The 27,970-nt window shown below is 41.5% G+C and overlaps 3 protein-coding genes across 6 annotated transcripts in view; 2 read left to right on the forward strand and 1 right to left on the reverse strand.

The window, feature by feature from the left end:
• Positions 1–27,970, forward strand: part of LOC120572171 — a 284,405-nt gene that overhangs the window by 228,568 nt on the left and 27,867 nt on the right. The gene's annotated exons all lie outside the window — the stretch shown is intronic.
• On the reverse strand, positions 82–21,092 carry LOC120572159 (NLR family CARD domain-containing protein 3-like). 3 transcript variants are annotated; one of them, XM_039821328.1, is made up of 11 exons: positions 20,781–21,092; positions 13,346–13,454; positions 12,161–12,247; positions 11,951–12,004; positions 11,702–11,746; positions 11,346–11,527; positions 8,918–10,697; positions 8,661–8,834; positions 5,234–5,407; positions 4,182–4,228; positions 82–1,206 (listed from the first exon to the last, which is right to left on the reverse strand). In XM_039821328.1, the coding sequence occupies exons 2-11, from the start codon at positions 13,438–13,440 to the stop codon at positions 617–619; spliced, it is 3,228 nt and encodes a 1,075-aa protein (XP_039677262.1). In that variant the 5' UTR covers positions 13,441–13,454; positions 20,781–21,092; the 3' UTR covers positions 82–616. The 3 variants fall into 3 exon arrangements, with proteins under 3 accessions (XP_039677262.1, XP_039677258.1, XP_039677261.1); XM_039821324.1 differs by having other exon boundaries at positions 11,702–11,800; positions 11,906–12,004; positions 20,781–21,091; XM_039821327.1 differs by lacking the exon at positions 12,161–12,247 and having other exon boundaries at positions 83–1,206; positions 11,702–11,800; positions 11,906–12,004; positions 20,781–21,090.
• Positions 17,404–27,905, forward strand: LOC120572170 (myelin-oligodendrocyte glycoprotein-like). Of its 2 annotated transcripts, none has more exons than XM_039821344.1 (4): positions 17,404–17,532; positions 24,120–24,488; positions 25,267–25,359; positions 25,505–27,905. In XM_039821344.1, exons 1-4 carry the CDS (start codon positions 17,514–17,516, stop codon positions 25,771–25,773), a joined length of 750 nt encoding a protein of 249 aa, XP_039677278.1. In that variant the 5' UTR covers positions 17,404–17,513; the 3' UTR covers positions 25,774–27,905. The 2 variants fall into 2 exon arrangements, with proteins under 2 accessions (XP_039677278.1, XP_039677277.1); XM_039821343.1 differs by lacking the exon at positions 17,404–17,532 and adding an exon at positions 21,957–22,147.

Genomic DNA, 27,970 nt, shown 5'->3' on the forward strand with positions numbered 1-27,970 from the left:
GAGGTTTCTCCCTAAAAGGGAGTTTTTCCTCGCCACTGTCACACTAAATGCTTGCTCTTGGGGGAATTACTGGAATTGTTGGGTCTTTGTAAATTAAAGAGTGTGGTCTAGACCTACTCTATCTGTAAAGTGTCTTGAAATAACACTTGTTATAATTTGATACTATAAATGGAATTTAATTTAATTTAAGTTGTGGTCTTGAGCACATGGCAAAAGGAAAGGTGGAAACAACACAGAGAAACTTCACTATGGTGGCAAGATCACTAATATATTGGGCTGAACAATCAGTCGGACACTCACACAACTCACTGACTACCTCAGTATTCCCTTGATTGTATGGGACAAGTCCCGACCATCCACATGCAAATTTACGCCTTTTGGTTGCTCGTGTGATTGGCATGGCCTATTTCCTTGCCGCCATTATGGTCCGTTTTCTGGGAGCAGCCAGACACACGTGACGTGTTTGTCCAATCTGCTGCCGGTTTTAATTTTTTGGGCGACAATAAAGATTAGCGTCGCCTGCTGTTATGGAGATGTAGTACATCTCACGCACGTGCAGAACGTACGCTCAAGTCGGCATCGCTTCGGTGTGTTCCGAGGCACTTTTTTGACCAACTCAGGGAGACTGATCAGTCCGACTGCCTTTTCTGCTGACGGTTGGTTGTCGTGTTGGTGTGTCAGAGCCGACAAAAAATGCAGATGAATGAGTGTGAAGTTCAACAGCGGGATAGAGGGGCTCAATGAACGTAGTTTTGAAGGTATGGAGGCAGGTCCGACTGTCAGAGAAGACTCTGTAGAAGATCAGAGTGCCAGCCGGCCGATCCAGATACACCCCCAGCCGACTGGAGCGCGAGCAAAGGGAAGATACATCTACTTTCTTGTTGCTGTGCTGAACAAAACAACCTTCATCAGAGCACATCAGAGCCCAAGACTTGTCGTTGCGCCCTAGCTTACCATCTCTCCCATCCCCTTTCCTGCCAATGCTTCTGTACGTTAACCCGATGTTGAAGGGCTCCTCCACCTCAACCTCCCAGTAGCAGCGCTCATCTAGACCCTGTTCACACAGCACCTGCTGGCAGAGATTGAACCTTTCCAGATGAGGTGGATATGGCTGCTCATCTTTCACCCAGGTCACCTTTCTGTTCCCTTCAGAGAGAAGGAGGTTCTTGTGGGCCGTGTCGGGGTCCCAAGTGAGATCACAGGCATCTGGAAGTAAATAAACCCTTTATTTCAGGAGCATAGACTGTAATTATATAGTTGGAAAGAATGGGAGATCTTATCTATGCCTATGGGGTGGAACAGTTCGGAGTGGTCGAAGGTAAAAAAAGCTACTCCGTCAATCCCCACAAAATCGAGAAGGCAGACAGAAACAGACCGCCTAGTCAAGGAGAGGAGTCAGCTGAAGAAGCAATGGAGGAAGGCCTCAGAGGAAGAGAAGGGGGGCATAAACCTGCTGCAGGAAGAGATTCAGAGCAGGCTTGTAACACTGAGGAGAGCTGAAAACCTTCTGAGGAAGCACAGAAGAAAGGAACAAACAAGATCACGCTTTTATAAAGATCCCTTCAAATTTGTGAAGAGTCTCTTCACAAAGGAGAAGAGTGGAAGTCTCTTGGTATCAAAGGCCGACCTGGAAGAACATAAAAAAAATTCCTGCATGGATGAAAGACACCAGGAAGAAGTTACGCTCCCTCCTGACATGCCACCAGCAAATCCACCAGAGCACGAACTGGATATCAGTCTACCCATATGGAGTGAGTTAGAACAAATCTTGCGTAGAGCAAGGGCCGCATCATCTCCAGGTCCTAACGGAGTTCCATACAAGCTCTTCAAAAACGCACCTGAGGTCCCGCGATTCCTCTGGAAACTGTCGTGTGGCAAAAGACGGAATTACCAACATCCTGGCGGAGAGCCGGAGGGATTCTTATCCCCAAGGAAAAGGGCCGCCAGATCAGCCTTCTAAACGTCGAAGGAAAAATCTTCTTCAGTGTGGTCTCTCACAGATTGGCAGAATACCTGCAAAGAAACAACCTGATTGACACGTCAATTCAGAAAGCAGGCATCTCAGGCTTTTCTGGTTGTGTAGAACACGCTAGTGTCATCTGGCATCAGATCCAGGTCGCCAAAAAGGAGGGAACAGATCTTCACGTGGTATTCCTGGATCTCGCGAACGCCTTTGGTTCAGTACCTCACACCCTCCTGTGGACAGCCTTTGACTACTTCAGGGTTCCAGCAGCTCTCACAACCCTTGTTAAGGCCTACTTTGAGGATGTCCAACTCTGTGTGACAACAGCAGAGTACACGACAGCATGGCAACAACTGGAGGTGGGAATCATGGCCGGCTGTACCATCTCTCCGTTGGCCTTTACCATGGCCATGTAGGTCATTATCCGGGCCTCGCGATGGACGGTTGGCGGACAGCGAATAAGACCTGGGCTGAGGCTGCCACCGCTCAGAGCCTACATGGACGACCTCACAACTTTAACCACGACCAAGGTTTGCACTGTACGGCTACTAAGAAAGCTACAGGAAAACATTGAGGGGCCCGCATGAAGATCAAGCCGAGCAAGTCCAGAAGCATCTCCATTGTCAAGGGGAAACTGTCAGAGCACCGCTTCCATATTGGTGAGGAACACATTCCAACGGTCTCCGAGAAGCCTGTGAAGAGCCTAGGTCGGTGGTATGATGCCTCCCTTAAAGACAAAGAGCAAGTAGAGCAGCTCAGGAGGGAGGTAACCAGCGGCCTGGAGAACATCGACAGAACCCTGCTTCCTGGTAAGCTGAAGCTCTGGTGCATGCAGTATGGACTACTCCCACGTCTCCTGTGGCCGCTAACCCTCTATGAAGTTCCGCTCTCAAAGGTGGAAAAGCTGGAGAGACTGGTTAGTTCATATGTAAGGAAGTGGCTTGGCCTTCCCAGGTGCCTCTGCTCTACAGCAAAGGGATGTTACATCTGCCCATTTCCAGCCTGGCAGAGGAGTACAAGTGCGCCAAAGTCAGACTGGAGATGATGCTACTGGATTTGAGCGATCCATTTGTAGCCCAAGCTGCTCCCATCCTGCCTACTGGGAGGAAATGGACTCCATTGGCTGCAACTGAGCAGGCAAAAGCAGCACTCAGACACAAAGACATCGTGGGTCGAGTGCAGGAGGGGAGGAGTGGTTTTGGCCTGGGTGCCAGTACACCAGTGTGGCGTAAGGCTTCTCCATTTCAAAGACGCAAGCAAGAAGGTGTGCTCAAGCTGTGGCACAGGCAAAGCAAGGGCAGTGGATGGCATGGAAAGGAGTGGAGAAGAGGAAGATCTCCTGGAGTGAATTGTGGGAGATGGAGGCATTCAGGGCAAGCTTTACCATCAGGACTGTCTACGATGTCCTGCCTTCCCCTGCAAACCTAAGCCAGTGGTATGCCGAAGACCCCACATGCCCTCTATGTCGAAGTCCAGCAACACTGAAGCACATCTTAGTGGGATGTAAGACCAGTCTCACCCAAGGTCGTTACACCTGGCGGCACAACCAGGTGCTAAAGTGTCTTGCAGCAGTGCTGGAAAGTCGACGGACAGGTGTGAATGCCCTTCCTCCCCCGTCATCTCGGTGGCGGCCAACACCATTTGTCCGGGAGGGTGAGAGTCAAGGCAGCCTCACTACCGTAAGACCAGACACTGGGAGGTTGAGCAGAGCACGGGACTGGAAGCTGCTGGCAGACCTGGATAAGAAACTCTGTGGATGTGGCTGTGGATGAAAAGAAAGGACTCCGCCTGGGCTTTCAAGTGAAATGATGGCCTCTAGGGAGTGAACCTGGGACGCTGGGATTCACTGCTGAACCTTCTGGAGGTTTCGTGGGCCTATCAGCGAAACACCTAAGAAGGAGGGCGCCCACTTGACAACCCAAAAGGTGCCATCACTTAATTGACCCACGGAGTCTCATCGGTGCCTCAAGTACGAATAATTGTGGGATATTAACATCTAGTCCTACACAACAGACCGGCTGGGCAGCACTTCAGTCAGAAACTAACAAAGACATTCTTTAGAAAAGTTGCCTTCCCTCCAGGAAGAATTGTCAATATTCCTATTCTTCTAATTTAAAAAGGCAAAATGTTCAGCATTCATCAATTCATTGAAATTACTGCAATGTAACACTGTGTTCAAAACATGCAACAAATGTCCAGCATTTACATTGATACTTACATTTCTTGAATCCCGGTTTCATCCGTTGACTTCCATTGTGTTCAACACTGTAAAGAGAAATTACGATCTGATAAATAACAACCATTTAACTGACAGTTTTTCTCTCAAAACCTTTGCTATCAGAATTTCAAGGTGTGCACCTGATAGAATTATTTCATTATCAAGTCATAGACAGAACCACTGAAGTTATATCAAAATTAATTTTACTTGAGAACCCAACAAGGTGGCAGTCTCCGCACTACAGAATAGTAGAGACAATGAACGAAAATCTCTCTACAGCCGCTTTTTATAATACCAAGTGAAATGTAATAAATCATGATACAGAGTAGATTTCATTAATTTTTATCTTGTCAGAGTCAATGATGTCTCCCATATCTGGTCTGGGAGGGCATGGACGCCCTCAGGAACACACCGTGCTTAGACAAGGACAAAACGGTGGCTCCCATGTTATCTTGTGAGTTTAAGCAGTGTTTTAGTCTCTTAACAATATCGACAGCAGTTAAATTTAACAGAGAGAGAAGAATAGTAATCAGTATAATATTATTCTATGCAAACAGTTTAATAAATAACAAGAGAGAAAGTATGTATCATAATTTCCCTAACCGCACCCAAGATAAGTAACCAATTCAGTATCCGACCAAATGTCTCCCCTTTTGTTCCTGTTTGTTATGGTGTTGAATAATAACCAAAAAAGAGTTTTTGCAGAGCATTATGATGTAGCAGTGTCATAAGCAGGACGATCCCAGATGAGCCCCCTGCTTGTCACAAAGCGTACAACTAAAGACACACACAGGAGACCAGATAAAGTGTTAATATGTTTAGAGTTATAAGTTTTTATTTTAAAACATAAAAGGTGAGGTAAGTGTTGCCATCAGTGGTGAGTGGAGTGTGCAGTATGGATGAGTGAAGAATGTGTGGATCAATGTTGACTGCAACAAAAATGGCAAAGTAATTTGAATCCCCCCCCCAGGAGTTCCTTAGATATCACATTAGCAAGAATCGGACGAACGAATGTACAACCCGAAAATATGTAAATCAGGTATTGTAATTACTTGAGTATGTCGAGCTTGTATTGTGTATCGTCCTTCAGCTCAGAGAGCAGCTTCTTTCCTGATTCTCCCAGATTGTTGTAGCTCAGGTCCAGCTCCGTCAGATGGGAAGGGTTGGACTTCAGAGCCTTGGCCAGATAATCACAGCCTTCTTCTGTGACCTGACAGCCTGACAGACTGAGAAAACACAGGGTGTAGTTTATGGAGTGGAGAAAATTAGTTTTACACGAAAATTTGATGGTGGAAGTACTGAGGCAGGAAGCATTGTGGCTATGTAAACGTCTAACCCCAAAATCCATCAGGCACGAATGTGACGCGTTCAGGCTGAGGCTTTGTCTCGTACGTAGACATTCATTATACCACACTGGGAGTGTATCAAAGCGGAGTGTTTTCCTGGATCTTCCATCTAGTTTAGTTATGAACGAAACTGATCAAAGGTGTTTATTTTGGAAATGTAACTGATGCTCTAGACCAGTGGTTCTCAACCGGTGAACCCCTGGGGGGGCGCGGACACTCTCCCGGGGGGGCGCGAGTAGGCTACAGGATGGGAGAAAAAAAAATAATTCAGAAAAATAATTTCCCCCATGATGAAATGCAAGTGGTTGGACTATTATAACACACAAACAAATCATCCTCCTGGCGACTTTTTTGTCAAAAACTAATCTAGCGACTTTTACTGGTGTTATTGGAGACTTTTGTGGTGTTTGGAGACTCGAAAGCATGTATCACTCTGCAGCAACTGTGCTCAATGAGCAGCGGGTGCTGCCGTGAGCCCCTCCCCCGTCCAAAAGCCCTCCCAGGCGGTCAGTCTCTCAGTAGCCTCGCGCAGCAGTCCCAGCCTGCAGTCAGAACAGAGAGGAGACACACACCACTCCTCATATAAACTCAGATTTTGCTCCTTGCAGACAGAGTGGACGCCTTCACACAAAAACTTGACCTCTGGCATGGCCGCATCAGTCGAGGGAACTGCGACATGTTCCCCAGCCTTGCAGACTTTATCACTGATGCAGGCATGTCACACGACTTCTCTCTATTTCAATCAGCGTCTGAGCACCTGTCAGCAATGAGAGAACAGCCACTGACCAAGCGGGAGTGAGAACGGGTCAAATTAATTTCTTTGTTTCTGTTATGAAGACGATCGTGTGTGTGACTCGAACATCTCACATTTACCAACAAAACGTACAGCGAAAGAACGTCAAAACGCATTTCAGACCGTCCTGCCAACCTGTATACATTTTAACATCAATTTACGCTGTTTCAATACTAGGCTCGTTCGAGATGAGCCAGATCTGCGCAGAATCGATCACCGGCGATCGGCGCCCAATGCATGCCGGTTAGATTTGTGTCCGACTTGATCCCGACTTGCTCTGACGTCATGCACACTTGGGCAACGATAATCTCACGAGACCAAGTTGGCCGCAGTTCTGAGACGCAGGTAGCGCAGTTGCTTTTCACCAACTGCAAGAGCCAGGAGAACGCAGGTGGACCCAGTGCATGCTGGGAAACGCCGGCCTCTCAGCTGATCAAACAGCTGATTGGTTCAGAATCGACTCAACATGATGACGTTTTATATAAACTTTTTATTGATTTTGAATCGGAGGGATTTTAACTGCTATTTGTCTGATTTAAAGGCTTATTCTGTACAAACCACATGTTGTGTGGCTGATAGTGATGTTTAGAAGTCAGAGAGACTAAATCTGTTCAGATTACGGATCATCTACAGTCTGTTGTTTATTAAAATCAGCAACAGATCACATGTAGAGAATTTTGACAGCTACTTTGTCATAATAAAACCAACTGGAGACTGTGTAGGAGCAGATATATGGGTCTGATAACATTTTATTAAACCGGAATCGGACTCGAACGGACCACAGTGTTTGTGTCACTTCCTGTTCAGCCTGAAGGCTGCTGGAGTCAGCTGGAAAACTCTCCGACTTGAGAGCGGACTTTTGTCCCCGCCCCCCGCAGCTGCCGCCTGCTCTCGTCTACTTTACAGGCGAGGTGCAGTTCATCTCGAACGAGCCTACTGTCTGCTCTCTGCAGCGGGCGGGGCTGCTGCTCCATTTCCCCCGCGACTGACGCGCGCGCGCACACACACACACAATCACGCAGGGTGGATGCAGAAAAAAACGCAGATGAGACGACACGATGACCTAAATTGAGGACCGCTACACTCGTTATTTTAAGTGCAATGATAACTTAAAGTCCAATAAGTACTTTATCAAACCGTATGAATGTGTGTGTGTCCCAGGCCAGGTTAGGAAATTAACTAACAATGTAAAGATCAACAATCCACTGACAGTGACATATATGTTCATATTTGATGAATTCAATGAATTATAATTTTTTGTCTTAAATCCACCAGCCGTTTTTATATTATACCAACATTTGCAGCAGCCTGAGCCTTTTTGGTAAGATTCCTAGGAAATCTCAGCCGAGAGTAATTAATCAATAGTAATAATTATTATTCTCCCCAAAACAAGTTTCCTTTCTATTTTTAAAGAACTATTAAAAAAATTGCAACTTTTTTTGCAACTTTCACTGTCTTCTGCAACTTCATTGCAACATACAAAAGACACCACAACTTTTATTGCAATTTTTAACAAAAGCTCCCGTGAAATCAGGCATTTTGGGCCGCAACAATCTCAAAAAAAGGCCACGAAATCCTGGAGGGACTGCCCTTGTGGGTTTTTTCATGTGTTGTGGTGCACATTCACCAGTGTTTTTGTTGTTGTTGTGGTGCGCGTAGGCTACTCCTGATTTTGTCAGTCATCTCATCTCTTATATGCTGTGTCTCTATGATCCTCTCCTGTCCTATTCATGGTAGCCCGCTCGTGGACATTGCGCCGTCATCACGTGCTGTAGTAGGGGGTGCCGCCTTGATAATCCTGCATAGGGGCCCGGTGTTGGCTCGTTACGCCACTGACCTCCTGCCCTCTTTCGTCATTCTGGGCAGCATTGATGCAGGAATACTCTTAACTCTGTGATGTCGCCTTGAATATTCTCCTCCCTTTCGCGTCGGCGTATTTGTGTGAGGCAGGATTCTCAAAAATGACGCACTCAAAACCAAATACCGCAATCGTGCACAAATCGAGGATGATTTGAGGCTATGTTTATCAGACATTTCGCCAAGAAATTGGAGGGGCCCAACTGCAATGAACCAGCTTTGGGGGGGCCCAGCTTGCAAAAGGTTGAAAACCCCTGCTCTAGACATTGCACACCCTGCCCGGCCTGTCAAACAACCGACGGCTCCATCAAAAATAGACTGGGCACGTATTTTTAGCGAAGCAGAGCGGAATGCCAAAATTGGGAAGCTTCTGCGCTGCAGCTGGTGTATCGCAAGCATTTACTTGAGTGGCTGCGATTGCTGCCGACGGATGCACCACCGGAACTAAGAACAAATGCACGTGGTGGAATTTAAGGGTAATACCTCAGTTTCTTCAGTCTGCAGCATTGACTCGACAGTCCATCACAGAGCAGCTCCACTCCTGAATCTTTCAGGTCATTGTTGCTCAGATCCAGATCTCTCAGAGCTGAGTAGGGGAACTTGAGACCAAAGGCCAGATGTTTGACCAATTCTTCAGTCACTTTGCAGTCTGCCAGTCTAGGGGTGGATAATATGGTGATAATGTGATAAAAATAAATGTGCAACCAGATTGTTACATATTACAGAGAAGGTAAACTTACACGGCCTTTCTGCTGGTCCTCACAGCTGGTATCAGCCTCCTTCGGCCTTCATCTGATGTGTTGTAACTTTTCAAGTCCAACAACTCCAGATCATCTTTCGATACCTGCAGCATGTAGGCCAGCGCAGAGCAGTGCAGTGGAGTCAGCTCGGTTTTTGAACGCTCTGACAGTTTGAGATATTCCTGAATCTCATCTTTGACTTTGTTGTCTCTCATCTCGACCATGGTCTGGAAGAGGTTGATGCAACTGTCTGGAGAGAGGGCCTTTCTTCGGATGGCTTTGAGGTGAGTCAAGATTTTCTTTTGGGTATCTTGGCCTGGATCCGGCGATGTCAGCAGACCCTGAAGGACTCTCCGGTTGGGTTCTGCCATGAGGCCAAGGAGGAATCGCAAGAAGAAGTCCAGGTGACCGTTCTTTTTCTCCAATACTTTGTCAACGGTCATCTTCAGAAGATCAAGTAAGGTATGTTCTTCGTCCTTCAGATCGAGGAAGTTGCCGAGCTCTTTTGTATTCTTGTTGGTGAAACAGTCATAGACAAAAAGAGCAGCAAAGAACTCCTGTATGGTCAGGTGCACAAAGAACGAGATCTTTTTCTGGGAAAAGATTTCTTCTTCCCTAAAAACTGCACTACAAAATCCAGAGTGGACGGATGCCTCTCGTATGTCAATGCCACAGTCTTCCAGGTCTTCATCGTAGAAGATGAGGTTGTTCTTCTGCAGCTGAACAAATGCAAGCTTGCCGAGTTTCAGAAGAAATTCTCTGTGTGTCTTCAGAAGTCTCTCTTTGTTTTCCTCAGTCTTGTCATATTTTCTGCTTCTGCGTTTTGTCTGGGCAAACAGGAAATGTGCCATCATCTCTGTGAGAGTTTGGGGAGTCTCAGCTTTCTCTTCTCCCCCAAAGATCTCCTGAAATAATACGGCCGAAATCCAGCAGAAGATCGGGATCTGGCACATGACGTCGAGACTTTGCGAAGAGTGAATGTGTGAAATGATCCTGTCAGCAAGGCTCAAGTCATTACTGAATCTCCTCCTGAAGTATTCTTCTTTTTGTGGGTCACTGAACCCTCTTATCTCCGTCACCATGTCAACAAACTTTGCAGGGATCTGACTGGCTGCTGCTGGACGGGATGTTATCCACAGGTTAGCATTAGGAAGAAGGTTTCTCTGGATGAGGTTTGCTAGGAGATTACCAACAGATGTTACTTCACTGACAGATGTTACCGGCTTGTTCTTGAAGTCCAGTGGAAGTCTGCTTTCATCCAGGCCGTCCAGGATCACGATAACCCTGGCTTTGACGAAATCTTCTGAATCTCTCAGATCATGGAGAGCAGGGTGATGATCAGTCAGGAGCTCATGCAAGCTTTTGTCTTCTGTACTCAGATTCAGCTCTCGGAAAGCAAGATTGAAAACAAAATCAATGTCCTGGTTAGCTCTCTCCTCGGCCCAGTCAAGAATGAATTTCTGCACAGAAAATGATTTTCCAATTCCTGCAACGCCCTTCATCAGGACTGTTCTGGGGGGTCTCTCTTGGCCAGATGACGGTTTGAAGATGTCATTGATGTTTAATTTTTCCGAAGATTTTTGTTTTTTCAATGTAGGTTTGAAGTGTCTAAACGATTGTTCTTCATGTAGCCCTTCACTCTCTCCAGGGTTGATGAAGAGTGTGGTGTAGATGCTGTTCAGGGGATTCTTTTGGTCACCCAAACCTTCAGATGTCCAAGTAAATTTATTCTGCGTTGCTTTTCTATGATTCTTCTTTGCATTCAAAAGATGGCTGCCCCCTGAAAATAATCAAATGCATGGTTGCAAATTAGAAATACTGACGACATATGAATCTATTACTGGCATTAGCTTTAGTAGTAGTACATGTATATTAGGGTGTCACGATTCTCCAAATCCAGGATTCAGTTCGAGTTTTCAATGTAAACTTTTTTTTTTCCAGCAGGGACGTGAATACCGCAATAAAGAGCCACTAGATGTAAGGTACTTTCCAACAACAGTTGAATGCACCACTGGAGCCCACATGCTTTACCTTCATTGTTTAACATAAGTCACTCGCAGGGAAGGCAAAATGTTGACTACCGGTGTAGTAGACTGAGTAAGATCTGGCTACACCAAATATACATTCCAGGATAGGAGACAAAATCACTCTGGGCTGTTTGCATTTCTTTAAACCAATCACAATTGTCTTGGGCGGCGCTAAGCTCCCGACGCAGCAACGGAAGTGGCCATGATGTCTGGAAAAGCACAGCTGCAGGCTACCGTTAAGTTAGGCTGTTTTTTTGGGACATGCGCAAGTAGGCGGCAATGGGGAGAAAAAAAATACGGGGAGAATCGGCGATCCTGCTTTCGGTTTTGACAGTCGAAATCAAAAGCTTGGTTTAAAATCGAAATTGTTACACCCCAAATATATATGTATTTAAACTTACTAGTGTCTTCCTCAGTATCTCTTTGGTGTCCAGGATCTTTTCTGACTTTCTTTCCACACTTTGTGCAGGGGTTGTCTGAGCCGACACACTGTTTGCATGACCAGTGTCCACAGGTTAAACGGACTGGATCACTCAAAGCCTCCATACACATCGCACAGCTGGACGGCTCCACAGTCAGCTCACTGTAGGGTGATCAACAATCAGTTAGGGTGATACTTTGTTAAAAACTGCAGTCACAAATGGTTTCACCATCTTTTTTTATGAATCTCTGAATAACTAACCTTGCTTTTAGATATTTGTGTTGTTTTATGTTGTTGCAAGTTATTTTGTTTACAGAATACATTAAAGTTAATGACCTTTGTGTCTTTTCAACACCAAAGTTGAGTGGATAGCCTTTGGATCTTTCACTCTTCAAAGAGACAACACTGGGAGCAGTGGACTCACTCGATTGTGAACTAAAAAGAGAGAATATCTTGGTTAACTTATTCAGCAACTAAAAACACATCTGTAACCTACAAATGTGAATGTATATATTAATAGTGCACAAATGTTAGATTTACCGTTTTGACTCATCAACACCAAAGTTGAGTGGATAGCCTTTGGATCTTTCACTCTTCAAAGAGACAATACTGGGAGCAGTGGACTCCTTTGACATTGAGCTAAAAAGAGAGAAAGTATTTTTACTTCTGTATATATAAAGTATTGTAAATATACACAGTGAAATGCAGACCGTTTTCAAGGACACATTCCAGCATGTTATCACTCAAATTAGTTTATTAGATCATTTTTTCACAGAATACATTACATAAAATTACCTTTGTGCCTTTTCAACATCAAAGTTCAGTGGATAACCTTTGGATTGTTCACTTCCCAAAGAAACAACACTGGGAGCGGTGGATTCACTTGAGTATGAACAAAACATGTAAAATCTTTTTAAACTTAATTCCCAAACAAGAATTTTTTTCGCCTATGTATCTTTGACTCTTCTGGACACAGCTGTAACACGAGGAATCAGCTTCACTCGTCTGAGAACTATTGAAGTGCCTATATTATGCTTTTTCCCTTTCCTTTATTGTGTTATATATCTTTTTTGTGCACGTTATAGGTTTACAAAGTGAAAAAGCCCAAAGTCCCCCCCCCAAAGGGACTTACCATCTCCAACAGAAAACACTGTTCACAAACTGCTCCAAACAGCTCTATTGTAGTCCAGCCTTTACTTCAGAGACAAACGTGGTCACTTCGTAACACATGTTATGATGCTCGCCTAGCTGTTAGCATGGCACGCCCTCATACTCTGCTTCTGACTGGCTAGCAGTACTTACTGCGCATCTCAACAAAGATGTAACAGAAGTGAGATGTCTCACTCTGTAGCTAAAACAGAGAGCTCAACACACAGGGTGAAAAGAGGAGCTGCAGCAATGTGCAGTACAACAAAAATATGTTTTTTTTTGAAAATGAAACCACATAAACCTATTCTGGTACATCCTCTAAATAAAATTATAAACCTGAAAATGAGCATAATATTAGCACTTTAAGTGAACCGAAAAGATGAATCTATTCAAAAAGGTTTATACTGTATATACTGTACAGGCCATGTAGGGCTGTCGAAATTAATGCAAAGTCCTTTTGACAGCACGATCTTTTGACACGCAACTAACGCATGCATGTTCTGTGATATGGGCCTCGAGCCACTCCTTATTTCGGAAAATCAGAAAGCAATTCAGCAGTAACACTGTGGGTTGAAAAACTTGAAAAATATGCCTTTTAAAGAACATTAATTGATTAATCGTGAGTTAATGATGGACAATTATGCGATTAGTCGCAATTAAATATTTATTTTATTTTATTTTGATTGACGTCCCTAATATATATGTTTGGTTTTTTTTAAGCATTTTGTAGGATTACTATATAGGCCTAATGCACTATAAAACTTTTTACAGTTTGTTTTTCTCTCTATAAATAAATCACATTTGCTCATTTATGATCAGTGAATACATTACCTGATCCGCTCACTGCTGGAGCTGGTTGGCTGTTCAGACAATAAAGGCGAGGATGAAGACATGGATCGCTTCCTCTTCTTCCTCTTCTCAGCCATTTCTACTGCTGCAGCTGAAACACAAAGATTACAGGAAGACAAAACACTTTTCAAGACGTTAGCAAAGGAAAAATTGCATCATGTTATCACTTTATTTCATTAGTTTAAAAAAAAAAAAAATGTGATTCAAGAGCAGAGTGCAGCTTTTTTTTCTAAGTTGATGTCCAAAGAAAATTAAAATTAACACATTAAAACTACGTAAGAGCAATACAAAATTACTGAAAAGCTAAAACTTTTTAACATTTCAATTTGCAGCAGGTCTTAATGTGATATAATTATAGTTCTATTATATCATAAAACATATTTTATCTTTATCGATTATCGTGTGTTTTTACGTAACAGTAACTCGTTATCAGATAAACGTAGTGGAGTAAAAAGTGCAAACTTTCCCTCAGAGATGTGGTGGAGTACAAGTATAAATTAGCAGAAAATGTACTAAAAATTGTATTTAAGAACAGTACTTGAGTAAATGTACTTTGTTACAGTTCCTCAGTTTATTTAAATATTGTTGTTAATATGACATTAATTATATAGTTACATTATAATGTAATACAATATATAATACATTATATATTAAGTTTTAACACGTTTAATGTAAGATAATAGGGGAAATGCATTTTGAATGTCTAATCTAGAACAAAACTTTTACTTTTCAACTAAATGTCTCCCAGTTTGGAAATCCCCCAAACCACAGTTAACGTTGTGTGGTCTGAGCATGAGAGGAAATGTTCCTCAATGTTCACAAACACTAAAAACTACTAAAGGGTTTTCCTATAGTAGTAAGGTTTGAAAACTGCCCGGTCATGTCAGAGTTTATTGGCTTCATTTCTGATAAAGTCATTCCTTTGTGATCAAATTTTTCTGAAACCTCTTTGTCACTTTGCTACGCACTCAGTTTTCAGATTTTTCTTCTTCTGCATGTCTGTATGATAGTCTGTCCTCTGCATTGTCTTGGATTTAGTTTTAATATGAGCTGGAGTCAAATTCCTTAGAGAGAACATACTTGGCCAGTAAATACATTCAGTCTGATAAAGGATCAGAGAAATGTGTTTTCTGTTAACTATGATATAACTGACAAACACACTGAAACATTTACAACAATTTACAATATGCACAGCGATTAAATATGTTAAAGTTCAAACTTTAATTATAAACGACTACTTACAAGTTTGTCAAACGGCCTTTACTACCTTCCTTGTTGAGGGTTTTAGCAATACTGTAAGTCTATGCGGATGTCTCTGATTGGCCGTTACAAAAGGAAGTAAGAGTCAACTGACACCTACTTTCTGTTAATAGATGTTGATACCATAAATAAAGCCAGTTGCAGCCAGTTGGACTGTTCATATTTTGCATCTGTAGTCCCCTGGCCTCTATATGTTACAAAAAAAACTTTTTAAAATACACATAAACAAGAAAGAAAGACTAAACAAGCAGAGCAGAACTTCCTCTCTGTTTAATTCTTGCACAGACTTGTAATAATGTGTGATGTTGAAAACATGTTTTAAAATCATTTCACAATAGCCTATTTATTTATTATTTAGGAGAAACAAACGTTAAATATACGTAGGCTATTTAATAATGCCCCCTTTGTTTCTTCTTCTTCCACCAGAACATGAGTTAGTTTTTAATAAGACTAAAGAACATTTAGTGAAGCACACTCTTGTGTGTGATTTTAATGGACCGTTGGTGTCATCTAGTGGAGAAAAAGTGCAATAACAAGTAGTTATGCTACAGCTTCAGCAGTCTGTGCATGCTGAAAGCGCCTCAGTGTTTACATAAAACCAACGGTACAGATCCATTTGACCGTGCAATGCTTCTGTCGCGCCACGCTCCACTTTATTCCTATGGGTGACGTCAAGCGTCTTCAACATGCGCGCAAAGCATCCCGGGAAGGCGGCGCTGCATTTGAAAAAATGCTGCGCATCAAAAAGCTGGCCAATGCCCATCTTTATGCAAATGAATCCGTTGACCGCGATTATCCAGTAGAAGTAGTAGAAGTAGAAGTACTGTAGAAGTACTGTAAGTAGTAGTAGAAGTACTTTGTCGATCTGAAATGAAGACAGATTCAGAAACTGCACGGCCTATTTCTTGCTTAAAATGTTTTCAGAAACACATTTCGGTGAACTATTTTCGTAAAATACGAGATCGTTTTCTCAATGAGCTGCCATGACACTCTGTTGAAATTCTCGAGAAGCCAGACCCACGTCACGCGTTCGTCCAATCAGCTGCGATCGACGTAATCGATTACGTAAATGCGTCGACACAAATAATTTGTCACGCGTAGAAATTTTTCAAAAAAAAAGCCTCTGGCAACAGCGCAAGTATGGATTCCTCGCAAGTTCAACAACACGTTGAGAAAAAGGCTCGCACACGGTCTTCTAAAGTGTGGGAGTATTTTACTCTTAATGCCAACAACAACATGGTAGTCTGTAGAGTTAGGTTGTAAAAAGTTAAACCATTGGTGATGTCTGATAAAAAATATACTTTTAGTTAAATGAACACTGTAGCTAGAAAAGAACACTGAATCAATACCAATTGCATCACACCACACTTAATTAGCATTTGTCTGGTTCACTCCATCTCTAGCTTCTAAAGAATCATCAGGTCATATCTGTCATTTAGCATAGTGGAGAAGACTCATTGTCCCCACACGAAAGGTAACTGTTGTTTCTGCTTTTTGGGGAGCCACTGACTTGATTAGAACAAAGGAAATGCATATCTCTGTAAACTTGAATAGAATCGGCACTACCATGATAGACGACCTTTGTCTGTGACCTGGAGTAAACCTGAAATCAGAGGTGTGTCTTTAATCCGAGTCAGTTTCCATTCAAGGAAACACCCACAATTCCACAGGAATATAATTCGGAAACAGAGGTGATTTCGGGACTGCGAACTGTGACCCCATAAGGGAAGCAGGTTCTGCAGTCCGCTGTTTACAGTGTATTGTTTTGTCATGTCACAAGATGTCATGCAACTCCCACAAGGAGAAGCATGATTCAGTCTGCTGTCAGCTGCAGTGTAACATTTGTGTTTTGTCTTGTTGTTTTCACCATGTTGTTTATTAAACCTTTTGCTTAACTTTCAAATGGACCAAACCTCTCCTTCCTCCTCAGAAATCAAACGATCACATCTTTTAGATTTCCTTAACAGTAGACTTTGTAAAATGCCTCCCTGAGTCAGGATAACAGCAGCAAAAAGTCACTTTCCATCCCAAGTAGAGTTTAGATTCTCTGCCCGAGCCCGAACTTGACCCACGGGCCGTGTCGGGCCCATATGTCCAGCCACTATCTTCGGGCCGGGCCGGGCCGGGCCGGGCCCTTCATCAAGTATTTTTTAATCATTACTTTATTAACCTAATTGGGTGGGGAGAAAGCTATGCCTCTCCAGCTTCTCCCGTAACTCTGGGTAGATGTCCTGCACTGACCTGACTGTGAGGTAAACTGTGCTAAATCGTGTCTCCCCCATCTGTAGCACTGTCTTCGATAATTGCGCAACCAGGCCAGATCGTTTCAGATATCTCACGAGTCCTTTATAACGTCAGTTATAACGGCCCACGTATTAAAAAATTGTCGGGTTAAAATCAGGCTCAGGCTCATAATTCCAGTTAATGTGTAGGGCTGGACACAGCGTGCACTGTAGACGTGTGCGATTATCAACATAGTGACACGGAATGTGTTCCCAGTAGTAGCCCAACGGTACGTCAGTCCGTTGATTAATTGTAATGCCCCGCTATGACTTAACATTAAGCATCATGAAATGCTGTCAGTCTGCAGTGTTATTTTTTTGGTTTACCATTGCAGGAGCCATACATTGGGTTTGATTAGTCTTATGATCTTTCCTCCTTTTTAGCGCTATTGTGTATGTGCATGCGCTTAGTGACGTCGTTGATTACTGTGGGTGTCACCGGGGGCGTGGTGACTGTATTAGTGTGTGTGTGTGTTCACTTGTGCGGGTTTGACCAGGTGTTGGGATGATGGCTGCAGGGTGAGCACGTGGAGAAACTTTCTGTTGACCGTCACCGTTGGTATCTTCTATTAGGCTACTGCACTGTCTGAGGTATCTTTGCACGGCTTATGAAATGCATCAATTCAAGTAAGTGCTGTTTCTTGCTAAGCTTGTGAAATGGATCAATAAAGACATTCCATCAAGTGCAATGGTTCAGTGTGACGCGTGTTCAGTGTAAAACCACATGTCTTAGCCTGCTGCGGCGTTTGGATTAGTTTTTAAGTTTTATACGCCGCAATAACCATCATCATGAGTGACCCAATCGATTACAGACTGTAATATTAGACACTCTGCAACTTGCCTTTTGTTGGATTTATTTGATACATCTGATTTCATAGGTTGCTAAAATTGCACTTTTTTTACTGTAAGATTAAAAGGGAGAAGAGCTTGGATGTTAAACAAGAGCGTATTCATTATTTTACCTACTGTTTAAAAAAGCAAATACAGGCTACTCTTTTTTTCACTTGCTCTGTTTACTTCAAGTTTTTATTTTTGTATTCCTCCTGAAAGACTTTATTTTGTGGTTGGATTGATCGCCTACATCTGGCTTCAGGTTGCACTAAAAATTAATTTTACTTGAACAGTGCAGTGTTAAACAATTTGAATAAATAGAGATTTGAACCTTATTGAAATTTCTTTTGTGTAAATTGTTAATTGAGCAATGGGAAAATAATCGCTAATCGAAAAATGAATCGTTAGATTAATCGTTTAAAAAGTAATGGTTTGGGACAGCCCTAGCCGCGACACCACGCTTCAGTCGTGTCGTACATATGGATCTGTACCGTAAGCCTCTCTCCGCAAAGCGTAGCTCCTACGGCGCCATTTTGATGCTACCAAGCCATCACCTGTCGCATTAACTGCATTCCGTTGACTACAATAATCAATGAAGCAAGCGTTTAAAGACTCCGTTTGTCCGTTGTTTATTTCTAAAGAAACACGACAATGTATAAAAGGCTCCATTACCTTGTACCTCACGTTATGGCTCCGTAGCAGACGTTTTTATAAAAATAGGCTAACGATTGGGTCACATAGTAGAGGAATTACCGTATAGTACAGGAGAAGCTCACAGGCAGTTTAGACTTACATTAGGTGTTTAGGTTTAATTACTAATGTTAACTAGCATGTTAGTGATCAGTAATTAGCCTGTGCCCATGTTATCTCCTTACATATACCTACGCTCTCCGTCTCTATAAGATTGGGAATGATTGAGATTTCTCTCGGCACAGCTACCAGAACACTTCAACTTTCAGACAGGTTTCTCACGTCACATCTACGTTGTCTCTCTCAGTTGGAGGCTGCTCAGCAACGCTCAGCTCTCACCGGAAAAGCGCTTCTAATATCCTTCACTGGTCTCCGTCCAGAGCAACGGGGTCTATTGGTCCATTAAATACTGTCTATGCATAAAACAGAGTGTAAATGTACTTAGTTACAGTTCCTCACTTTATTTAAATATTGTTGTTAAACGTAATATATTAATTATATAGTTAAATTATAATATAACACAATATGTAATACATTATATATTAAGTTTTAACACGTTTAATGTAAGATTATAGGGGGAATGCATTTTGAAATAACAATCTAGAACAAAACTTTTACTTTTCAACTAAATGTATCCCAGTTTAACTGGAAATCCCTCAAACCACACAGTTAATGTTGTGCAGTCTGAGCATGAGAGGAAATGTTCCTCAATGTTTACAAACACTAAAAACTTTTTAGTAAGGGTTTTCCTATAGTAGTAAGGTTTGAAAACTGCCCGGTCATGTCAGAGTTTATTGGCTTCATTTCTGATAAAGTCATTTCTTTTGTTTTTTTTCATATGTATATGCAGTGTAAGTCCAGTTCCAAAACCACTATACCCAGACTTGTCAAATATGGACTAAATTATCCTTGAGAGGTTAAAGATTCTTAAAAACTCAGTTTAAGATTTGTAAAACCTTTGTGAAAGCATATGAAAAAACTGTGAAATCTCCCTTTATTTAATTTTCACATCCTTTGTGATCAAATTTTTCCGAAAACCTTTTTGTCACTCTAGTGCTCACTCAGTTTTCTATTATATTCTGTCCTCCTCTGCATTGTCTTGAATTTAGTTTTAATATGAGCTGGGGTCAAATTCCTTAGAGTGAACATACTTGGACAATAAATATATTTAGAGTCTGATAATGGATCAGAGAAATGTGTTTTCTGTTAACTATATATATATATATATATATATATATATATATATATATATATATATATATATATATATATATATATATGACAAACACACTGAAACATTTACAACAATTTACAATCTGCACAGCAATTAAATTGTAAACGACTACTTACAAGTTCGTCCAAACGGCCTTTCCTACCTTCCTTGTCCAGGGTTTTAGCAATACTGTAAGTCTAGGCAGATGTTTCTGACTGGCCGTTACAAAAGGAAGTGAGTCAACTGACATCTACATCCTGTTAATAGTTGATGATACCATAAATAAAGGCAGTTGATACAACCACTTGGACTGTGTCAGTGTATGTCTGCTACAATTCAGTTCATTTAAGAAGGAGACAGTGCACATTTATACAACACATGATTATATATGGGTTAGAAATGCCAGAATAAGCTAAAAGGCTGTTTTTCATCTATAGTCCCCTGGACTCTATATGTTAAAAAAAATAAACAAGAAAGAAAAGAAAGAAAGAAAGACTAAACAAGCAGAGCAGAACTTCCTCTCTGTTTAACTCTTACACAGACTTGTAATAATGTGTGATGTTGAAAACATGTTTCAAAATCATTTAACAATAGCCTATTTATTTATTATTTAAAGAGAGACAAACGTTAAATATATGTAGGCTATTTAATAATGCCCCCTTTGTTTCTTCCACTTCCACCAGAACATGAGTTAGTTTTTAATAAGACTAAAGAACATTTGGTGAAGCACACTAATGGATTTGAATGGACCGTTGGTGTCATCTAGTGGAGGAAAATAGTAATAAAAAGTATTTATGTATCCTGCAGCTGCGTTCGCTCTGCGCACGCGCGCAAAACGCCTCAATGTTTACATACAAACACAATAACAAGAGGCAGTATGTGTGCAGATTTCTTATTAGTTCGTGAAATATGAAAACGGTCAGGTTATTTATTTGATCAAGTCATTTCAATGCGTTCGAGCTCATAGTTTTACAGAAAACTTTGGTACCAGACCGTAACTCTGCTACGCACTTTATATAACAGACAGGCCTGTAATAACATGACGTCTCGGCTAGTGCGCACTTAACAAAGAACACACAGCGACCAGCTGCTCCGACCTCACACACAGAAACACACAGGAGCATTAACCACTACTACTTACTTTAAAGGCTTAAAACCAGTTTCTCCTTGTTGCGTTTTGAATGCTAAATATCTTCTCTGGACGTCTCATGGTGCAGTCAATGTTTGCCTTTTCCACACTGCGCTAACGGTACCGTCGGTCGTCTGATAGTCACGTCAGCTTGTTTATCTTTTTTTTTTAACTTTCGGTTTCGAAGCCCCACCCCTCCCCGGTTAATAATAAATGAACATCAACATCCCAGACTGATGAGAACAGCAGGTTATTTCAGTTTAATTGTGTGATGATCGTTATTAGTGATGTAGTTCAGTTTAAACCCCCGCAGCTGCCTCTGGTTCAGCAGTTAGCCTAACTACACCTGGGATCATCCTGCTGCATTTGAACGCATCTTTACTGCCACACAAAGTGATAATAATACAACGACGAATGCAGGGACTCCTACATGATAAACGCATTCATGAATTATGTATGAACTAGGCCTAATCATAACTGGCAGATGACTCCACATTATTCATGCGAACAATAAAACCACCTTTTTTTACCCGTTGAAGTATCAGGGAGTTTTAAAGGCTTTCAGTCTGTATACCTAAATGTAAATACATGTGTGTTCATCTATATTAAATAGAGCTCTTAATCTGTTATTTAAGACATTCCAATTAAAAAACGAAATATTCTAAGAATAGCCTATTTATTACCAATGATCAACAGAGGAGAAACTCCTTCAACCTCAATCTAGTTATACAAAAAAATGAAACCAGTTAAATGATCTAGTTAAGAGGCAGATTAGGAAGCAAATCTTCCGATTGACAGCAGAAAAACTTGACAACAAATTTATAAAAAGAGACACACTTTAATTTCATATGGAAACATAGGACACATCACCTTGATATGTTACTAAAACATGTAATATAACTTATGTCAATTAATATTTTCTTCATACGTTTTATTTACTAGATAGTAGGCCTAGCCTATGTGTGGTTTCTTTATTTCCAACATTAACTGTAAATGCATAGATGGAATACTGTTTTTTCGTTACAAAAGGAAGTGAGCCAACTGACACCTACATCCTGTTAATAGTTGAAGGAGGGCATGTTTAAAAAACTAATTAAACGCATCTAGGGTATTGGGTATTACGTACGCCTATTACCTGACTGACGGCTGACTGATTGGCTGCGTCCCAGAGTCAGCTGGAGGACGAGGCAGGTCCAACCTTTTTTTTTTTAGAAGTTTGTGTGCAGAACCCAGCAGACAGCATGTCTCTTTCTTTTTAGCCGATATGTTTATGGACTACTCCTGGGACTTCGTGCTTAGCTTCACTTTTTTACTTTGGACTTTTACTGTAGCCTACTCTTTCTTCAGTAACGTTATAGCGGTCGGCACGGCAGGTGAAGGTAAGACCTGTACTCGGGTGTATTCAGATCCTGAACAGTTAGGCCTACTGTAGTAACTCTGTTGGACTGTTACAGCCGCAACACCTACTTTTACTTTTGATGCTTAGCTTTTTAACATATTATTTGTTAATATGTCTGCACTCTAGGTATTTTTTTACATCGTTGTTTATACATATTATTGCTATTTTTACTAGTTAATCATCTGAATAACTTCCTCCACCAGTGATGAGCTGACCAACAAAAAAAAATCTCTCTTCAAAGGTCAGAAACAGACTAGAAGAGTCAGTAAATTACAGTCAGGGCTGAGTCAAACCACATCAGAACATTATTTTGTTTACAGAAAATGTGCAGATGTACATGGTGACATCTAGTGGAAGAAAAAGAGAACAACTAGTCAACATGTGCTGCCTTCACAGGCAGTACGGAACAATGTGACAATGACGTCACGACGCCCAAGCTCTATTCAGATCCTTTAACAGTAGGCTACTGCAGTAAAAGTAGGCTAGGCTACTAATACCACGCTGAAAACTACTCCGTTCCAGTAGGTCCTATAAGACCTGCATTGTGTCCCCCCGGGGGACAGTTTGTGTCCCCCGGGGACCCCCTTAAACGTCTCACGGGAACTTTCCTCGAGCCGGACGGTTGTGGATCATAATTTTGACAAATGTGTGTTTTTCTTGTTAAACAGATGGTTTGTTTTATACACATGTCTAATGTTTATCATATCGTAAATGTACTTGTCCAAAGGACAAGTGCCTCAGAAAGTTAATGTCAAGCCCTGCATTATTGTTATTACTAGGCTATTTTGCTTAATATTGTCTTAGCAACTTTTTAATAGTTTAATTTTAACTATTGTAAGATTCAGATTTTGTCGCTTTGTACAAAAGTGTCTGTTAAATACAATAACCATAACCTTTCCCAAAAGCTACAATAAAGCTGAGAGTAGTATATTTGATTGATGACCAGGAGGCCATAAAGTACACAATGTCCATACTTAAGTGCAAGTAATTGCCAAAGACGAAGAGTTTAAAGTATAATTTCAAATTATTTAATAACATTTAAGTATACAAGTATGTAATGCTAGTAAAGTCAGAGTGAGAAACACCGATAAAGTTAAGGTATAATTAATTAGGTTAAATGTCTGGGTAAATATAAAGAGACCGCTGTATACATGAGCCTAGTAGAACAGGCTGCATGGCCCTCTGAACACACTGGACCTCTTAGCAGTTAGGTTACCTGGCAGCCACTAACTTTAATGTTACATAACATTACATAACGTTATGACGTGAGGCACACACACACACATACACACACACACACACACACACACACCTCACTGCTTTACTTTAAACAGTAATGGAAAAAGTCCCTGTTAATTTGCTTACTCCTTACCACATCGTCTCTACTCTCTCTTCCATCTTTTTCTCCCTCTCTCCCATGGGCCTGTCATGGTCACTCTCCTCCTCCTCGTCTTCTTCCCTGTCATGATGCTGTTTCTTCTTCTCTGTATAGCCAGCCACCTCTCCTCCTCCTCTTCTTCAGGTAATGCTGATGTTGAAGCAGCTACTACAGCCCCAAACATGTTGAAATTTTGGCACATAGAGGCATCCGCCTGTATATTTTTGATCTTTTTCTCCTGTAATTTCTCTGCACCTCCCTTGCACTTTGGTGGTCATTTGTCAATTTTAATGTGAATGCTAAACTTCCAGCATAACTATTACAGCTCGAGTCTCAGTGGGGAAGGGGGTTCCTAGAGTTGATTGGGTCAGGCCAGTGCCAATAAAGACAATTAACCAATGGGCTGCTGTCAGTTCTTTATGGGCCGGCACGGCCAAAGAAAAAAAAATGATATCGGCGATTCAGCCCTAAAGTGCGTCGGCCCGCTGGGAAAATGCCCGGTATGCCAGATGTCCAGCCCTGGTCAACTGTTACCCAAACTCCTGGGCTCATGAACGTTCCCTCTATTTTCCAGATCGGCCTCAGGTGATCGGGGCGTCTCAGCCAATCGTGGCCCCTCTGGGTGGTGATGTCATCCTGCCGTGTCACGTGGAGCCTCAGCTCAACGTGGAGGAGCTGACGGTGGAGTGGTGGAGGCCGGACGTCCCGCCGGACCCTAGAGATCCACAGAGCAACTACCGGTACGTCCACCGTTACCATGACAAACACCACGAGGAGAACATGAAGAAGCCAGCGTACGCCGGGAGGACGGAGATGTTCACAGACGGCCTGAAACACGGAAACATCTCGCTAAAGATCAGCAACGTGGAGCAGTCTGACCAAGGGAGATACAGATGCCAAATACCACAGTTGGGGAGGGCTTCAGTTATTATGTTTAATGTTGGTAAGTTAGTTTTTATTTTATTTTTTTATTACTAAAAAATTTTACTGTTGTAAAATAAACATTTGATCAGTCGATACGTTTACATACACACTAATCTTCCACTATTTTCCGAACAAGACAATATTCCAAATTTGATACGCATCACGTAAACAGCATATTCCGTTTAAATATTCACAATTAGGCCTTTTTCCAAATTTAGCATTTTTCAGATTAAGACATGTGGGATATACCGGTATTATTTCGATTTTAGAAGCAAGCAGGACATTTTTAAATAATTATTTAGAAATATTAGTTGACAAAAGAGTGCGGATCGGGCCGCATTTTTCTGTTCGAGTCTGGCCCGCATCCGACAGGCATTAAGATATTTATGTCTGAGCCCGACACAGTTAAAATCTAGTTTTTTTTTTCTCATACTAATGACACATACGTTAGTTTGTGTGGAAAGTTTTTATTAAGCAACTGTAGGAAGGCATTTGGAAATGTAAACAGATGAGCGCATCAGCGCACACGGGGCAACAAGCGCACGTTAACACAGGCGCGCACAAGAGGCACGCTGATGTGACCGAGCCCGACCCGAACCCTAACATAACTTCTGAATATTTGTCCGAACCCGGCCCGGCCTGTCGGGTCCCGTCGTGCTCTGGTCGGGTATCCCTCCTCTAGTTGGGATAACGCTGTTGCTGCTGCTGTAAGGTCAAAATAAGACCGCTTTAAAACTTGAAGGATTGTTGTGTCAACAACTTCTGTGACTAAATTATTACAAATCTTGTGTTTTCAGAACCGCGCTCTGTTGAAACCTGGACGACAAAGACGCCGCTGCATCCCCATAATCTCCAAAGTCGAGGTCCAAACAACGAGACCGATGTTAAAGGTGAGAAAACAGACCAACTCTGTAAAGAGGGAAGCAAAGAATCGTTAGTGCTTTCCGTTTAAGAAAATGCTGAATCATGCTTATATTTGTATATCTGTATTCCAGTAACTGTAGCTTTTGCCTCCGTTTTTTTTCTTCACATCAGGTGGTCCTCTCTATCTGAGCGTACTGATCCCAGTTCTGGCTATCTTACTGATCCTGGCTGTTGGAGTGGGGGGATGTTTACTTTATAGAAGGTATCGAAACCAAAACACAACCAGCAGGCCACACCAATCAGAGTCCGGGGGAAATCTACTGGCTGTTAGGACCCAGGTCGTGGTTGAGGTGTGTGACGGCTGCAACTGTTCGTTCAAAACAACAAAGGCGGGCGGTAATAGACTGATGGTTCGTCCAATCACCTGCCAGGTGCCCTGACCTTGTCCAAACTGTTACAATGACGGCTTCTCAGACGGTTCGATGTAATAAACCTTCTGGCTTGTTAGTTGAGATTCGGTGTGTCCCAAAGCCTGATCAGCACGGTGCAGGTTTGGGTGTGAGGACCTGTTGGCACACACTAGCATTAGAGAGAAATTTTATAACTTTGATTGTTACGAGTTGATTTTCTTACTGACGTCTTTTTGAACACTGTCCTCTGACTCTCCAGTCACTCCAGTCGCTGGTGGACTGGCATACTTGCCTTTTAACTTACCAGTTAACGCTAGCTAGCTATCTCGGTTGGCAGATCGCTGAACAAGAAATTTCTAGGTGCCCAAATGTTCCAGTTAATTTTGATGAAGTGAAAACGCAGTGAGAAGGTCAAAGTTTAAGATAAACACGAACAACACCCAAGAACAAATTTAGGTCTATTTTAATGTGCACAGTGTTAGCATGGTTAGCATTGCTAAGACTGTGGTATGATTGACAGGTCGGCGCATAGCCACAACCCTAAAGAGTCCCCTTCTTGATCGTCTTTTAAGATAAATGACATCATAATTTACAAAATGAACATCATGCTGTACTGAAAAAGACTTGAAAGTACATTATTATTTTTTAGTATTATTTTTGGAGCCAGTGGAGTCGCCCCCTGCTGGAAATAAGATAGAATTCAGCTTTAAGACACTTTAGCATTGGCGTCACTTTTCAGGCCCGAAAGTTGCTGAAGGCTACTTTACCTGAGAAACGCCAACGCACTGAACAACCTGAAGACAATTTTAAGTATTATTTTTCTACATATTGCACTTTGTAACACTATATGTTTGTGTCTGTCTTGCTCAAACTACTGTCCTTTCTAAATGAATATCAGTTGTTTCTGATTTTTCTTTTTAGTTTTATGTTCTTCACAGTTGTAACATTAACCATGAAGTATTTTTTAAACAGAAAATTAGCTGGTATAGAGGATTTTAAAATTATCAGCTGGTTGTATTGCCGTATTTAGTGCCTTGATCCAAAGTGACTTCCAATAAGTGAATTCAACCCTGAAGGTACAAACTCAGGAAAACTGCAAGAATCACATAGAAGAACATTAGCTTCAAATCAGCCAAAGTACAAAGTGCCACACATTTTTATAACCATCATCTTCTTAGCCAAAGTACATTTGGAAGGGATGTGTTTTTAGGTAGGTGTGTAGACTTTCTGCTGCTTGTACTGGACATTATATTAATGACAGTATCAGGACTGTTTTCATGCATGTAGCCACTGATACATGTAGGTGATACACATTCCACAGTCTGCATGGCGGAGGCCCATTAGTGGTGTCTCTGTGTGTTGTGCTGCCATCTTGAGGACAAAGTTTGACAAGTCTTTAAACCAATGTTACAGTATCAGAGTAATCGGGACACACTTTTTTTTTTTTTTCTTTTTTTTTTTTGTGCTCAATTTAAAAAGAAATGTCAAACAAATATATGTGCAATACATTTATAAATATATAAAATATACATCACTTAACTGCAAATGTTATTGATGCTATACGGTTAATTATGGCAATGGCAATCTTATTTACATAGCGATAGACAGCAGAATCTATTTTAATTTACAGAGCAGAGGCTGCTGTATTCCTACTCAAGAGTTGTTTAATTGAAGATATTCTACTTTTTATTTTTACTGCTACTTAAAAGACTCAACATGTTTACCATTGAACAGTCCTCATGAAGATTCTGTAAGTAGGAAACCCAGTTGCATTTGTTATTTTTTTGGGTTATATGTTGAACATTTCTGGACCAATATCCAAAATTGGCCAAATCCATTCAACATTTATTTTAACTTTACATCTATAAATATTATGTTAGGGGTTGCTGGATGAAACTGTCCCCAGATAATAAATACAGTTACTCTGTTGGATAAAATGTTTATATTTAAAGCTCTATCAAGAACTTCTCTGAATTGAAGTATTCCTATAAAAATACATTGCAAAGCCAAATATTTAAGAAAGAAATGTGTGGAAATATAGATATTACTTTATACTGTTTATACGCTCTACCGGTCATGTATTTTACTGTATTTGAATAACTTCAGGGATCCATTAATGTTTTTATATTTATTGATTTATTTTCTTTTTGTCAAATTTTTTGTGTGGGATTTCTGTGTATGTTGTGTGTTGTATGTTATTAAATAATAAAATGATAAATAAAAGTGA

The sequence above is a fragment of the Perca fluviatilis genome, chromosome 14, assembly GCF_010015445.1.
Source record: "Perca fluviatilis chromosome 14, GENO_Pfluv_1.0, whole genome shotgun sequence".
Taxonomy (NCBI): Eukaryota; Metazoa; Chordata; class Actinopteri; order Perciformes; family Percidae; genus Perca; species Perca fluviatilis.

Coding starts and splice junctions, on each gene's coding strand:
- LOC120572159 (XM_039821324.1), bottom strand. CDS start 13,440: ATGGCTGAGAAGAGGAAGAAGAGGAAGCGATCCATGTCTTCATCCTCG. Junction 5,408..8,660: donor TGCAGACTGAAGAAACTGAG/GTATTACCCTTA, acceptor GTGTTTTCTCAG/TCTGTCAGGCTGTCAGGTCA. Junction 1,207..4,181: donor GAAACCGGGATTCAAGAAAT/GTAAGTATCAAT, acceptor ATTTACTTCCAG/ATGCCTGTGATCTCACTTGG.
- LOC120572170 (XM_039821343.1), top strand. CDS start 22,033: ATGTTTATGGACTACTCCTGGGACTTCGTGCTTAGCTTCACTTTTTTA. Junction 22,148..24,119: donor GGTCGGCACGGCAGGTGAAG/GTAAGACCTGTA, acceptor TCTATTTTCCAG/ATCGGCCTCAGGTGATCGGG. Junction 25,360..25,504: donor CAACGAGACCGATGTTAAAG/GTGAGAAAACAG, acceptor TCTTCACATCAG/GTGGTCCTCTCTATCTGAGC.